The 14,603-nt window shown below is 50.2% G+C and overlaps 1 protein-coding gene across 1 annotated transcript in view; it reads right to left on the bottom strand.

Annotated features, from left to right (window-relative positions):
• LOC116781327 (hydrocephalus-inducing protein-like) overlaps positions 1-11,709 on the bottom strand; it is a 62,988-nt gene extending 51,279 nt beyond the window's left edge. The window contains exons 1-8 of the mRNA XM_032677020.1: positions 11,684-11,709; positions 11,167-11,295; positions 9,966-10,088; positions 8,809-8,928; positions 6,840-6,974; positions 6,123-6,337; positions 3,546-3,670; positions 1,813-2,014 (exon numbers count right to left, since the gene is read on the bottom strand). Of these exons, the coding sequence (XP_032532911.1) occupies positions 1,813-2,014; positions 3,546-3,670; positions 6,123-6,337; positions 6,840-6,974; positions 8,809-8,928; positions 9,966-10,088; positions 11,167-11,241 (995 nt within the window). The 5' untranslated portion in view covers positions 11,242-11,295; positions 11,684-11,709. The remainder of the gene's footprint in view (positions 1-1,812; positions 2,015-3,545; positions 3,671-6,122; positions 6,338-6,839; positions 6,975-8,808; positions 8,929-9,965; positions 10,089-11,166; positions 11,296-11,683) is intronic.
• Positions 11,710-14,603: the final 2,894 nt, after the last annotated feature.

The raw sequence follows: 14,603 nt of genomic DNA, 5'->3' as shown, positions 1-14,603 counted from the left end.
GATGAATTCAGGCATGGCATCTCTTCAGTGACATTAAAAGTTTTATATGCATGAAAACAGAGGCCCTGAGAGGGGGACACCTAGCCTTGAACCACCTTTTTTTCCTCCTTTTGGCCTTCTCTGCAGACCTTTGGCACCGTTAATCTCTCCATTACTTGGTAGCTGCAGCAGAAATCATTCTAGTGTTTTAAGATCACAACCAAGAGATGAGAAAGGAACAGCTGCTTCCCAGCTGGCAGATCACTGTTCCCCCCTCAGACTCCAGTCCCCTGGCCATGAAGAACCTGCAGGTGGCAACTGGAGGGACAAGTAGAAGGCTCCATATGGAGCAGATTGAGGCAGTGGAGTATAAACAGGACAGCATCCTCACCCAACCAAATTCAAACACAGTTAGAAAGGAAATACAGTCATGGATTGATGGGGTTAATAGCGGGTCTATTAGCTCCCAGGATGGAGATATCGACTGGGAAAAGTTTCGGGTGTATCCTTGATGATAAGGAAGTCAGTACGCAGCCCTAATGGAGAAAACAAAGGCAGGCTGTAAACCTGGTAGGCCTAGGATGTGGGAACTGCAATAAGGCCTTGAGCTTTGCCAAATGTATCGCCCATAGATCCTAGCCAATGAAAATGCTGTTGCTTGCTTACCTAAAATAAGGATACTGCTTGCTGCTAGCAAGGGGTATAAAAAAGCAGATGAGAAAATAGAAGAAGAAGACATCTTTCCTGCACATAACTGATTCCTTGTATCTTTATCGGCCGTCACGACTCTACACTGACAATGGATATTACCAGCTGCACACAGACAGAGCCTTGGGCAAACACTGTCACTGGCACCAAAAATACTGGCTATGGCTGGCTCCCTGCACCAAAAATACTGGCTATGGTTGGCTCCCTGCGCAGCACATTCGGAAATGTTTCTCCAGGGTTGATCTGCAGTGCTGGGCATGAGGAGGGCATCCAGCCACTGAGATGGAACCCTCTGCTCAACCTCTATCAACAGACAGTAATTTCCCCATGACGTGCCAGAAGGCCCTGATACTTTGCACCCCCACCTTCCACTGCCTTGTGGTATATAACAAGTGAATACCTGCCCGAGTGCAAGAAGCGGGGTCACAAATAGGATGATTGATTTAGAGGGCACTCGCCTCGGAGGACCCCCAGAGTGGACCCCTGACAACCACTGAACTAAGACCTGAGCATGTGGAATGGCAAAACCACTGCCGCTCTCGCCTCCCATGCTAATGAGGGACTATATAGAAGTAATTCACATAAATGGCCAGGAGACAGAGGAGCTAACTAAAAAAATAAACCTTTATTCTAATAAAAGGGAGAGTTCACTGAACAGACCTCAGGGAGGTCTCTCAACTCAGTGGAGGTTGCAGCTTCTTTTATCCCCTTTGCCTGGAGCACAGGTCCCTCCCCATTTCTCCATTGGTTGGGATACTCTGCAGTTACAGGCTTCCCGGTAGGTCTACTGTGTGTCCCCCATTATGTGCTGATTAGGTGGCTCTCAAGGTCACTGACATTGTTCAAGGTGGAGGCCACAGCACTTCAAAAGGGAGGACAGGGCCACATGATCCTCCCGTGCTGCTGGTTGGTCCCCCTGTCTCTGGGCAAACTGCCCCTCTCCTGAACTGACAACTGAACAACCAGCAACTTTGTTGCTTCTTACTGTAAGCAGTGACTGCCCTGCAAACTTTGCAGGAACACCTACTTGTTCCTAACACCCTAAAGCACTCAAAAGCACAAGCCTGAGGCCATATGTTAGTTTTACCCTTGGGCAGTGCATGTCACTGCATCTTTCAGACCAACCTGATCTTCTGTGGATACTCCTCTGCCTCAGTAGCAAAAGCCTTCCACTGGAATCGGGCTGTGATGTTACTTCTGTTGTGGATGACCGTGGTTCTGTGGCTTGACAGCGTGAGATAAGTCTTGTCAAGTTCCAAAGAGTACTTGTCCAGCCCGATGTTGAAGTCCTTAGCTTTTCCAAGAAGTCTGGTGTGGGTATCTTCACCTGGAATAAAGCAAAGAGGAGTCTTTGCTCAGCTCACTCGCTAATGGAATTACAAGGACCAGAGCAAACCACAGGTAACAGAAGAAAGTGTCCAACTTTTAGCTGGATAAGTAATTCCATGGATCAGTACATTTATCAAATCCCAACACCTCCATGTGTACAGTGTGAGGATGTCCTGGACACCATCTTAAGCACCTTATTTCTGGGTGTGTTTGTAGAGATTTGTCCTGAGGTGACAGTATTTACAGTGAGATTTGTCAGATGTGCTCAGGTGACCCACTCAGATCCCAGGCAATTCTGCATCAAATTCATTCAGGTGACTCTAATGAGCCCCACTCAGTCACAGCCCAGAGTCTCCTGATGGCACCCCACGAGATTCCTGCCTCTCCCAATCCCTCGTTGCTGACAAGCAAAGATTCCTGGGGGCAGGTGTGAAGAAAGAGAGGTCCAGGGGAGCAAGGGAAGTGAAGCCCACTGCAGAAGGGGACTAAGGTGAGGTAAAAAGATACAATGTTCTACAACATTCAACATGACAAAGCACTAGAAAATCAACACCATGAAAGCCATCATCCCCTCCCTGTCCAAACCCATGGCCACATCAGTCTAGAAATATTTGATATCATTCTGGTCTCAAACACCAAGCTGAAACATTTGAAATGAAAGAAGGAAGGGCAGAGAGAAGGACTAAAAGTACAGAGCAGCTTTTATACGAAGACTGAATGGGGTTCCTGAACCTAGAAATCAAATGGGAGACAGATGGGAGAGGTTTGGAGAGCATGAATGGCTTGGGAAATGGGAATAAGGGAAAATTTGTCATGATTTGTCATCCAACAGGAACCCTAGGGCCTGAAAATGTTCTTAGACAGAAATTACATGTATGTGTAGAGGGCAACATAGAAAAAGGGTCTGTGGCAAGACAACAGAGAAGCAGCTTAGGGGACAGAGGTGAGCAAGAGACACATTGCGTTGGAGAGAGTTGGATGGAAAGCTCACGTCACAGACAGCACTGTCCAGGAATGCAACTTCAGCCCTGCATATCCACACTGCAATGGAGAATCAAGGTTCCTTCCTTCCTCCACTCAGCAACTCCCAGAAAAACAGGATTCCAAGATCTCATCCCTGTTTGAGGGCATCCACTTTATCAACCCCCTAAACACTAACTGGTTTTCACTTTTCTTTGCAGTGAAACTGGGATGGGGCGGTGCTGCTGGAGGGGGAATTCAGGTGGCTGGGACAGTGAGAAGTGCTGGTAGAGGACTGTGGTGGGGGTGCAGGATGGAGAACACCATGCTGACACCAGGGTCCCCCCAGGGATGGACCAGCACACAGCAACACAGCACATCCAGGACAGGGGCAGACTCAGCCTTGGCCCCTTCTTTGCTCACTTCTGAGCACTGAAACACACAGGGGCTTTGAAAGGAACAGTTCTACAAGTAGTTTGCAGAGCAAGTCTAACGTTATTCTGCTTAGAAAGGGCTCTGCTATTTGGAAGGATGCAGGGTGAGTGCACTGTGCAGTGCCCAGCACTCACCTCTGTCGCAGTGCACTGCCAGGGATGTGGAATGGTGCCCGGTCTCCAGCGGGTGATATTCCACTGTCACTTGCATGGCTTCACCAACGTCGAGGGTTCCCGTGGCTGGACCGACAGTGAAAGGGCTGCAAGACCAAGAGAGAGATCAGGACTCTTGGGGGAGGTTTGGGTGTGATATTTGCAGTCTAGTTCACTTCAGCTGACTTGTGCAAGCAAGGAGCAAAGCAACCACAGTCAGCAGAAGACAGACAGAACACACAGCATCAGAAACAGCTACTGACTCTCTTCAGAGGAGATGCAGCCCTCAGAAAATCCTGTCGGATGAAATGAACTCATCTCCCCCATACTCTGCGTGGAGGCTCAAGGGTCCAACTGCCAGCAATCCCAGCAGAGAATGGTTCGGAAGAGCACAGAGAGGGTTAAGGGCTATTGGCATGCACATGACACTGACTGCCTCAGGAATGTCTCTTTTCCGATCCCCTACAAACCTCATTCAAGAGAGCAAATGGCAGGGCACTCCCTGTCCTGTGAGATTACAGCCTAGGAATCAAGAGGGAGAATAAAGTCTTCCTTGAAGACCAGAGAATAATGAGTTTAATTTGCAGTGTGGTTGTTTGGGGTGGTTTTTCCCTTTGTAAACATCCTGGTTTAACCTAAGAAAGGGCAGGTTTTATCAGCATTTCAATGAAAGCTGCTCGAAGAAAAGGAGCAATGAAAACTCTGAATGAGTGCAACTGTAAATTGGAGCAATACAGTGACATGAACACAATACCCAAAAGGAGGGTCCCGTTTACAGTCTGAAGGATTCAATCCCAGCTAAATGAAGTGCCATTAAGAGCAGCACATCAAGGGAGCTGAACAGGAGGTTTCTGTGTATTCACCAGCGACAGTCTGGGATTCTGGAGTGTCATCCAGGCTGGTAACTGTTTGCTTGGTCCGCCGGAGAAACAAGGGAAATGATTAGGCAAATGTGTTGGTGCAGTTTGGATTTAACAGGAGTAATTCGACTTTGTCACCAGGTAAACAGCTCTTGCCTGACAGACACACAAATCAGTGCTTTAATGCTTTGGGATAGCTCAGGTCAAAGGTGCTTCTGCCCAGTGGCTGCTGGGCTTTGTGCTCTTTGTACAGCCCTACTGAGAAAACAAAAGTTTAGTGCTTTGCTGATGGTTAATTTGTCACAAAAACATTTCCTGGGGATTCTGATGATGATTAGAGAATGCAACAGAAAAAAAAATAAGAACTGGAGCCGTGTGCAAGCTGAACTTTGTTCTGTCAGTGGTGACAGCTGATGGAATTGCTACTGTTTCTGCTCCTTAAGGAGCTATTGCTGCAATTAGGGGCCTGACCCAGCTCGTTACCACCAGTGAGAACATCACTACTGGCTAATGGAGAAGCCTTGGGCCAGCAATGTTTTTGTGCTGGGCCTGAGACTTTAGAGAGAGAGGAGGAAAGACAAGGCCCCACCAGCCCCAGAGCTGGATTACTCTCCGTGTTCCTGCATCTGCCCCGAGGGGGATGCCAGGACTGCTGCAGGGCTCTGCTGGGGCTCAAGGCTTCATTGCCTGGGCTGGGAAAGGCACGGAATTTTTTTTCTGTTCTTTTGCCAGGAATTTTGCCAGAACAGAGAAGCTACTAGTCAAGGGGCAACTCTTCAGGGCTACCTTCCCTCCCGTTCCCTTCCTATTCCTGCCCCATGTCTGTATACTCCTGCCCTCAGATGGCTGGATGGGGAATAACACTCCTGGTGCTGACTTCAGGGGATGCCTGAGAAAGAAGGGATCTTCCTGTTTTCAAATTCTCAGAAGAGGATCCAGCCAAGTTCAGGACTAAGAACCCAAGAGCAAATCAGTCCCTGTATCTCCTACATTTTCACATATTCCCCAAATTGCTCCTGTTTCTTATACACCTGTGCATATGCCTATGGACAGATGGTAGATCAACAGGCATGAGAGGACCTTGAAGAAAATTCCCAAGGAAGAATGAATGACAGTTTGACAAAAATTTAACACAGAACAAAATAAATTGCAAAAAAAAAAGCAGAAACACATGAATTTCAGAATATTTTAAAAGAAATCTGAATGAAATCTGCTTGAAAATTTATACTGGCTTGCAAAGGTTCTTCATGAAACAGAAGAGATGACTGATGCCCTCAGCTGACAAGGGAAATCAGATCATCTTTGACTAACAGGAACTGCACAGGTTGTTCACAACACAGCTGATGGTGGGCATCTGATGAGAGGCCCCTTGATGTACCACATGCTTGAGGCCTCCTGGAGAATGGGTTTATTTGGCTGACAGTGGGAGGCAGCCATTTCAGAAGGTGTTGGTGCTCAGGAGGGTGCAGACCAACTACTAAGGTGTTCCAGCAGTCCCCAGGAAATCTGGGAAAGACAAAGCTCAGGAGTTGCATCCTGCTTAAAACACTAGAAGCAACAGTAGACCCCACACGTCCTGCCCCTTTCCAGCTGTGGCTGCAATGCAGCAGCTCGGATGCTCTGGTTCCTTTGGGATACTCTTTCCCAACTCTGCCATCACCCAAAGGTGTTTTGCACTAAGACAGATGAGCTGCTTTACCTCTCAGTGCTGAGGCTGTAACAGGCTTCCAGGTTCCCGGTGTTGCGAACCAGCAGAGTCTTCTGGGTGCTGTGGTTGACTGGACACGATGAGAAGTCCAGCTGGTCAGGGAAGTCCAAGACTGGTCGGGCACCAGTGGCTCGAATTGGCACAGAGACCTTTTCCCTTTCACTGATGCAGACAAGCTGGTGGAAATGATCCTGCAGGAAAAGTAACTGGTACAGCATTGAGGGCATTGAGTGCCATCCTCATGGCAGAAGAAAAACTGCTGTTTTCTATGACCCTTTGTGGGTGTGAATTTACCTCTTCCACCCCAAAAATGACCATTAATTCATACTAATAAAGGCTGGAGAACAGAGCATGTGAAAAAGCATCATTTTTGCTCCATTCCAATAGGAAAGAATAAAGCTCTCTGGATCTTTTTTTCCTCTGGTATTTTCCATAATAAAACCCCTTCCACTGAGCCTAGAGATAGCTAAACATCAACACCCCTGTTCCATCTGCCTCTTCCCTTGTGAACGTTCAAGAATAGGCATGGAGGGAAAGCAAAGCCCTCTAGGCCCAGCTGCAGGGCCTGGCAGCACCACGCTGTGCCAAGGTGCGACCAGCTCCAGGCTGCCTGCCCCCAGCCCAGAGCCGACCTCACAGCACGGGCTGGGCTATAACCAGTGTGCAACAAACGCCCAGGCTTTAGAGAGAACGTTCCTCTAAACTCACCTTGCTCCCCTCAGGGATGAAAAGGATGTTTATAGTACAAAATGAGCCCGGTGGGATCTGATGGCACACACCATTGGGGCCGACCAACTTGAAATAAGGTGAGCTGTCCATGGTGACCTTCACCAGCTGAGTAACCTGCAGGAAAGACACAAAATGGTGATTTTACCACTTGTGGAAACAGGAGGAGATCTGGGTGTGCCCTGGTGACAGCCTTCCTTGACCATTTTCCCAAAGGACTTTTAGCTCTGGAGGTACAAGCACAGGATACACAAGGGTGAACTTGGATCCCTCTGCCTGGGCAAAGCAGCTCGGCCAGAGGCAGTAGGGCAGTGCCTGCTGGGAAGGAAGGTCAGGCACCAGCAGTATGGAGATAGAACACCTGAACCAAGTCATCCTCATTTCAACAAGCCCAGAGAATCTGCCTGCTTCTGCCTGCACGCAGCCATGCAGCCCTGTTCCAGAGGGAGAATGTGCTACCTGAAGGCAAACCAGCACATTATCCTGGGGGAAGGAAGAAATTTCCTTCTAACAGAGGTGGAGTGGGGAAGTCCAGCTGTGGGGAGACAGTTTTATGGGCACACCAGCAAGAGGAGACCAGACACTTGGCCTTACTGGGAAACTGAAGAGAAAAGGAGGAACACAGCAAGACAAAGAGACAAGCCCTGACACAATGAGATGGCAAAGAGAATTGAAATGGGCTGTAAAGAAGCAAGGGAGAAGCACAAGACACTGCCAGGAAAGGCTGGTGCAGAAGATGGGAGCAGTCAGCTTGCCAGTGATGGAAAGCCAGATGGCCCTGCAGGCTGTGCCTGTCAACTCTGGGCTTGAAAGGTTATTTTCTGCCTGGAGAAACATGAGCAGCATGGACTGACAGTGTGGTTTCATTATTAGAAGCCAGTCTCAGCTCTCCAGGGGCTCTTGTTGCCTAGTGATTGTGGTCAGGCAGCTGCCAGTGCAGGCAAGCCAGACTGCTGGGCATTCCTGCAGCCACCCTGCTGCCAGTTTCTGCCCTCAGGGGAACACAGGCACAGGGACAGCAAACAGGCATTTGCTAGCACAGAGGTATCAACGTCTGAGCACCAAATCACATCTCACAATGTCTAAACCAGGTGATTTGGACTCCCTGCTATCTATTCCCACCAGCTTGCTCTTGGCACAAGAGTCAGTTGAGAAACTGTTTCCCTGACTGAAATTCAAAATGTCTCAGTTTTCCTCTTTACAGTGCAACACAATTGCTGAAATTTTTCAACTTCTTCCTTCTCAGCTTTCTTAGGGAATTGCAAAACAATCACACTTTGTTCAAGTGAAGGTGGAAACTCTCAAGAGCACATTATGCTGGATGTGCTATAGTTCTGCAAAGGGAAAGCAGAGCACCATGTTGCCTTTGGAAAACCTGAGCACAGCTGAATTAAGCTTGACAGGAGCCTGAACTGGCATCTAAAGGCCTTCTGCTGCTTCTGCTAAATGAGTACGATTTCAGGGCTGTTTTCAAACGCATGTCCTGCAGTGCCAGTGCCAGTAATCATAACTAGTCATCATCATCACTAATCATGATTCCAGCATTAAGTGGAGAAGACTCAACCCCTGAGCTTTGACTGCGAGCTGCACAGAGGCAGCTCAACAGGCTGAGAGAGGCAGAATTCCCGCTGGGAACCAAGATTAACCAAGGAGCCACAGGACGTGGTGGTGGACACTTGAGGGGAAGCACGAGAGCAGGTGAGAACTGGACAGCCTTCCCATCAATCCAGGGCTTTCAAGGGAAAGAAGCTCTTTTGGGTCAGATACCACCAAGGCACGGCCAAAATCAGGCGAGAATCCTCAGCATGGGAAAATTCCCACCATCTTGCAAATCCAAGGTAGTGAATCTGGATGTGCTACAGCTGATACTTGCTCTGCTGTACACCATGGGGGTTACACCACTCTCCTCTTCTTCTAGCACAGTGTTAAAGCACCACATCCCAGCACTTACTTTGTCTCTATTCCTCAGAAGCAGGGGCATTTCACAGACCTTGCCAAGGACATAGTTCTGAAACACCAGCTCGGATGGGACAGGCTCAAGCAAGGTCTTGTTCCAGTCAGGTGACGAGAACTGGAGAGGTAAGAGAGAGCAGGGAGAGGTTCAGCTGCTGGGAGGAAGGTTCATGAACGACTCTTCTCTGTTGATTCCTGGTGAAGTACAGGCTCTTGGTGACTAGGTCTGCCCAGCTGCCACTGGGGGAACATTAGCTCACCCACCTCTGCTCTGAGTTGATCAAAAGCTGCTGGACCACACCAAGCAGGCTCAAGCTGAGCAGCTCTTTTGGCAGGAGTTTCTCCAGCTTTCCTTCTCCAAAATGCCAGGCAGCGCTTACCTCCAGCACAGCCCTGTGCTAATGGGATCCCAGAGCTCTGAGCACTGACTGAGCACTCAAGCAGTAAGTGAAACTCAAGAATTCGCATCAGACTCCATAGGAAACAATTTTTGGATGACCTTTACTCTGAGGCAGGGAGACTGAGGCCCACACAACTCCAGACTCTAGAGCTTAGACACCAGTAGGAAGAGAATAGCACCAGAGAAGGTTAAGGGCAAAAAGAAAGTACCACAGTAGATAGGAATAGGACAAATGAGGTGAATGCTGGATGAGGATAAGGTTCAGCTCTTTTCTCAGTAGTGCTGGGCAACTGGAGTTGTGTTAGATCGGGAGTAATTACCTCAGGCCCTCAGCCTCCAAAGGCCAGCGCTGCCACTATGGAGGGAATCCTGTGACCCCCAGCATTGGTCAGTGATGACACCAAAGCAAGAGGTGGCTCTTTCAGTGGGACAATGAAAAATGGCAAGCTGGTGTCCTTGTGTCCTGCCCCAGCCTTCCCCCGCTATCGTGCCTTCGCCATGGTAGCTAAACTCCAGCAAACCCCATTAGCTTCAGCAGAAATTATTTGTGTTGGCTTAGCACAGATCAGGACTCCAGCATCTCACTAGGAGAAAACGTTTTGCCTTTGCCCCAGCAGAAGGAACTCCACCACCACTAGCAGTTTGCAACGACAACAGGACCTGGACACTGAGGTGTTTCAATAAGCTGAAGGCAAGGCATGCAACCTCTTCAAGTGTCACATCAAACAGCAAGGAAAAGGGCAGGAAAAGGCTACCTTGTAACTGGAGTTCTCACTCGTGCCTAGGGGCCGGACAGTCTTGGGCAGCTTTGTCTCCTGAGGGCTGTCCGGCTTCTTCCTGAACCTGAGACCCACCTTCCTGAAGTCAAAGATGGTCAGCTGAAAGGCAAAAAAACCAGCAAGAGCCTCAGAAATGCCCTTGTTCAGAGAGGCTTTACTTGTTCAAGTGGCTCTGATGAATTATTTGTGATCACAGCCACCAGGACAGTCCTGGAAGTTCTGGAAGTTACCTGCTGAAATATTTAACATCAGAAAATTAATGGTATAGAGCAGAACACACTTGCTCGAACCAGGTGGCTCTGCCTCATTAGCTTCTCCATGGTTTGATGTGACATGTGTGGGGACTTCTGCTCTTGGGGAATTTGTGTCCTCTTTACTTCCACTGGATTGAGCCAGTGACCTTTGCAGAGAGTGGCAAACTCCCCTAACTCCATCCTTGCCCAAGGCTCACAACCCCCCGTGTGTGAAGATCTCAGTGCTGGCTGAGTGTGAGGGAAGCAGAAAAGCGGCGTTGTGCCAAGACCGAGGTGCAGAGCAATAGGTCCATAGTTCTCTCTTTGTTTTGTCTCTGTCTGGCCTCACAGTCCCATCCACAGAAGAATACAGAGAGATGTCCTTGACAGAGCCTCAGCACTGGTCATCTCCAGTCAAGTGAGCTCCAGGCAGCAAAGGGGACGTTTGTGGGTGGGAAGGAGGACTTGCCCCAATTCCACTGCTGCGTGCAGAGCTGGATCTGTGCTCCACACAGGAGATGAGACAGAACAACTGTTTAGGAACCTGTTCCAGGGGGGACCAGCCACCTCTCTCAAGGCTTCAGGCAGCGTTTGAGCCGCCCACCACATGTCCAGGTGCCTGGAGGGCAGGTGTGGTCAGAGTAGCAGAATGAGCGTGCCAACCTGACAGAAGGAATTCCTGCCCACACACAGGGGACAGAAAGAAGCACAAGCTCATGTTCAGCTTTACATTGGTTTAACTTGGCTCCAGTGGCACAGCCAGGCAAGACTCTGGACTGTCCCTGATGTGCCATGACAGCCCCTGCCAACAGAAGCACAGCCCTAAGAGCTGGGAGGGGGTCTGTAGCTCCACGGTGCTGTGGACAGCAGGAGGGGCTGGGAGAAGAGGGACATGGGAGGAGTTTCCAGCCTTAACACAGCTCCTGGCCGCAGCAGGTACTTACACGCTCAGGCTTCTCAGCCTCTCTCGGCCTTAGAGGACGAGCTAGCACCTCTCTCCTCTGGAATCCAGAATCCATTCTGAAGGAAGTTGTGGGTGGATAAGTCCTACCAGTGACCGTGTCTCAGCTCACCTGGAAGGAGCAACAATGGAATGCTGAAAATCCAGAATCCCATTCCTGGCAGACCCAAAAGATACAGTGGTCCTGCAAATTTTATATTATTTGAAAATAGCTAAATGCCTGTTTGGCATAAGTAGCTAGAATTGTTAGGCTGGAAGTTGGACTTTATTTGAACGATATGGCTATGTTGTGTAATTCAAAGATGGATCATAGTGAAACCTGGAGCTAACATTCTGAACATTAATAACAGTTAGAAGAGACAAAGCTGTAGCTTAAATATTACTTAAAAATTAATAGCTAGAGTGGACAGCCCATAGCTGGTGGTATAGGAAGTGTAACAACCTCCTCTTCTCCAGGCCAACCAAGCCCAACTCCCTCAGCCACTCCTCACAGGACTTACCTCTAGACTCTGCATCAGCTGTGTTCTCCCTCCCTAATCTTTGCCACAGTGAAGGTCTCAGAACCAGACACAGTACTTTTGCCTGTTGAGAAATGCAAATGGATTTGATATGATTATTTCACTGAACTCAAGGGCAACTTTTGATAGGTACCTTTGTACACGTAAATATAGATGTTCCCGTCTCTGTGCCTGTGTGTGTGTGAATTGCTCATGGTCTATGTAGTAAGCTACAAGAGTGAACCTTGCCATCAAACTTTGCTAGGTCACTGAGGAGACACCATTAAAGGGATGTGAGCCATTATAAATGCAACATATGGGGGAGCAGGACCACGTCAGACTTTATCCTAGTGGCACTTCTTCTCCAGCATCCTTATCCTACAAGAAGCTATGGGTAAACAATCACCAGCCTGACAACCACCTCTCTCTGTTTGTGTCGTGCAAGAAAGGGCGAGAAGACAACTCCAGAAAGTGGGTCTCAAGCACTGACGAAACTCAAACGTGAACATTTACTTTGGACTAGAAACATGAGAACATGACACTGTCTTATGGACACCAGGACATGCTGCAGCAAGAGATTTAAAGCTGGAAATTACCATCTACTGGGGAATGGGACATTAATCTGGATTTCAGTGATTTATTACTTGGTCTTGAGAATAACTGGATTACTTGTGCCAGTTTTCTAACTCCAGTTTCATTTCACTTCAAATGAAGCCTGTCCATCATGCCCACACTTCTGTTTACAGAGGGCTTCCACTCTCCACGCCCCCATCCAGGCTAGCAGCTTCCCCTACCCTCTAGCCCTGGCTGCTCTTCCATAGCCCCACGGTTCCACTTCCATAAAGCCTACAGGGATCTGCCTCCCAGACTCAGGGGAAGGAGCAGAACTCAGAAATCAGTCCCAGCTCTCTGCAGGAACAGAATAAAGCACACTCCAGCCCACCACTGCTATCCCATGAGGGGAGATATTCATCTTCCCCACCTCAGACAGCCCTTTACCCAGCCCACAAGTTAAGGAAGGATCTTAATTCCCTCTCTGCTCCAGGCTGAGGGCACAGACAGGTCTGGCCCCTCAGCTTTGTGTTCAGAGCACGAATGGCCTGAGCCTGGGCAGAGGAACCAGCTGTGCCAGGACACAGCAGCTGAGGCCACCTAGGGAAGCAATGAATTAATATTCCCAGGGCTGGGGAAAAATTCCTGACATGTCTCAGGAAACCCAGGTCTATCACAGCAGGGTGTCAAGCTGAACATCATCAAGGACATCAAAGCTTTACCTTCCAATAAAGGACACGAGTGATCTTCAAAGGCAGTTAGTTCTCTGCAAGGGCTCAGTTGGTGAAGAGCCCAGTCAGTCTTTGCCTTTCAACGAACTGCAAGACCGACTTTTCGGAGAGACAATCTCTCCAAGGATTCGCTTGGTGAAGCGCTTAGTGTCGCTGCCTGAAGGAGCTCAGGCCGCGGAGAACAGGGTAGGGTAAGAGGGAATCGGGAACTGGGGGTGTTGCCGCGCCAGCGCCAGCGCGACAGTCGCTGTCACCGCGTTCCCGGTTGCCAGGCAACGAATGGAAGCCGGAAGGGAGGCGGAGCCGGGGCTGTGTGGGGCCGTGTGGGGGCTGTGTGGTGGCCGTGTGGGGGCCCCGTGGGGGCTGTGTGGGACCGGGTGGGGGCCGGGTGGGGGCCACATGGGGCCGTGTGGGGGCTGTGTGGGGGCCGCGTGGGGCTGTGTGGGGGCCGCGTAGGGCTGTGGGGGGGCTGTGTGGGGGCTGCGTGGGGCTGTGTGGGGGTCGCGTGGGGCTGTGTGGGGGCCGCGTAGGGCTGTGGGGGGGCTGTGTGGGGGCCTCGTGGGGCTGTGTGGGGCCGTGTGGGGGCCGCGTGGGGCTGTGTGGGGGCCGCGTGGGGCTGTGTGGGGGCTGCGTGTTCCAGCCCGGCCGGGCACAGCCGGGGCTTTGATCCACAGGGACCCAGCGCCATCTCCCGGCGCTCCACTCACTTCGCTCCTGGGCACCTCCATGTGCAGCCCCGACTGAATGGCGAGATTGGAGCAGCTGCTGGCGGGAGAGGGACGGGCAAAGTACTGCATGTCTGCCCAAACACTTAGAGGATCACGGACTCACAGGATGTTAAGGGGTTGGAAGGTTAAAGATCATCTTGTGCCACCTCCCTGCCATGGGCAGGGACACCTGCCACTAGACCTGGTTGCTCAGAGTCCCCTCCAACCTGGCTTTTTGAGAGTTGCAGGGCTGGAGCATCCACAACTTCCCTGGGCAACCTGTGCCAGTGTCTCACCACCCTCACAGTAAAGAATTTCTTCCTAATGTCTAAGCTACATGTCTCCTCTTTCAGTTTGTACCCATTACTCCTTGACCTGTCACTACAGTTCCTGACAAAGAGTCCCTGACAAAGAGTCCCTCTCCGGCTTCCTTCCAGGCCCCTCCAGGTACTGGAAGGTGCTATTGATAAGGGAAAATGCTAAGTTGCTATTGATGAGGGAAAATGTTAAATTTCCATGTAACTGGCCCAGTTTAATAAGTGCAGTTTTAAGGTTCCTGTGATGTTTGCTCAGGCACAGCCGTGTTGCTGGTGAGCAGCCAATGGGGAGCTGCCGAGAGGCAGCCAATGGGAAAGCTGCGTGGTGGCGCGAAGGGGCAGCTAATGGGAGGGTGTGCAATGTAGCAGCGTGTATCAAATGGGCAGCCAATGGGACACCGAGCAGACGGGCAGCCAATGAGGAGCTGTCGCCAGGGCAAGATGATGCAGGACTGCGCATGCTCAGAGAGAGGAAGACTTTGAGACTGCCTCCCCTGCGAGCACCCGAGACGACTAGCAGAGAGCAGTGCGCAGGCGCCAGAAGGCCTGTCCCGAGATTCACATAGAGCACCGCCCACTCTCGACTTAACAGCACCTGTGGCAGTTGAGTTTTACT

Source organism: Chiroxiphia lanceolata, assembly GCF_009829145.1.
Source record: "Chiroxiphia lanceolata isolate bChiLan1 chromosome W unlocalized genomic scaffold, bChiLan1.pri scaffold_40_arrow_ctg1, whole genome shotgun sequence".
In the NCBI taxonomy this organism is placed as follows: Eukaryota; Metazoa; Chordata; class Aves; order Passeriformes; family Pipridae; genus Chiroxiphia; species Chiroxiphia lanceolata.
The sequence above is the reverse complement of the archived record's forward strand: the minus strand, read 5'-3'. Positions and strand labels throughout refer to the sequence as shown.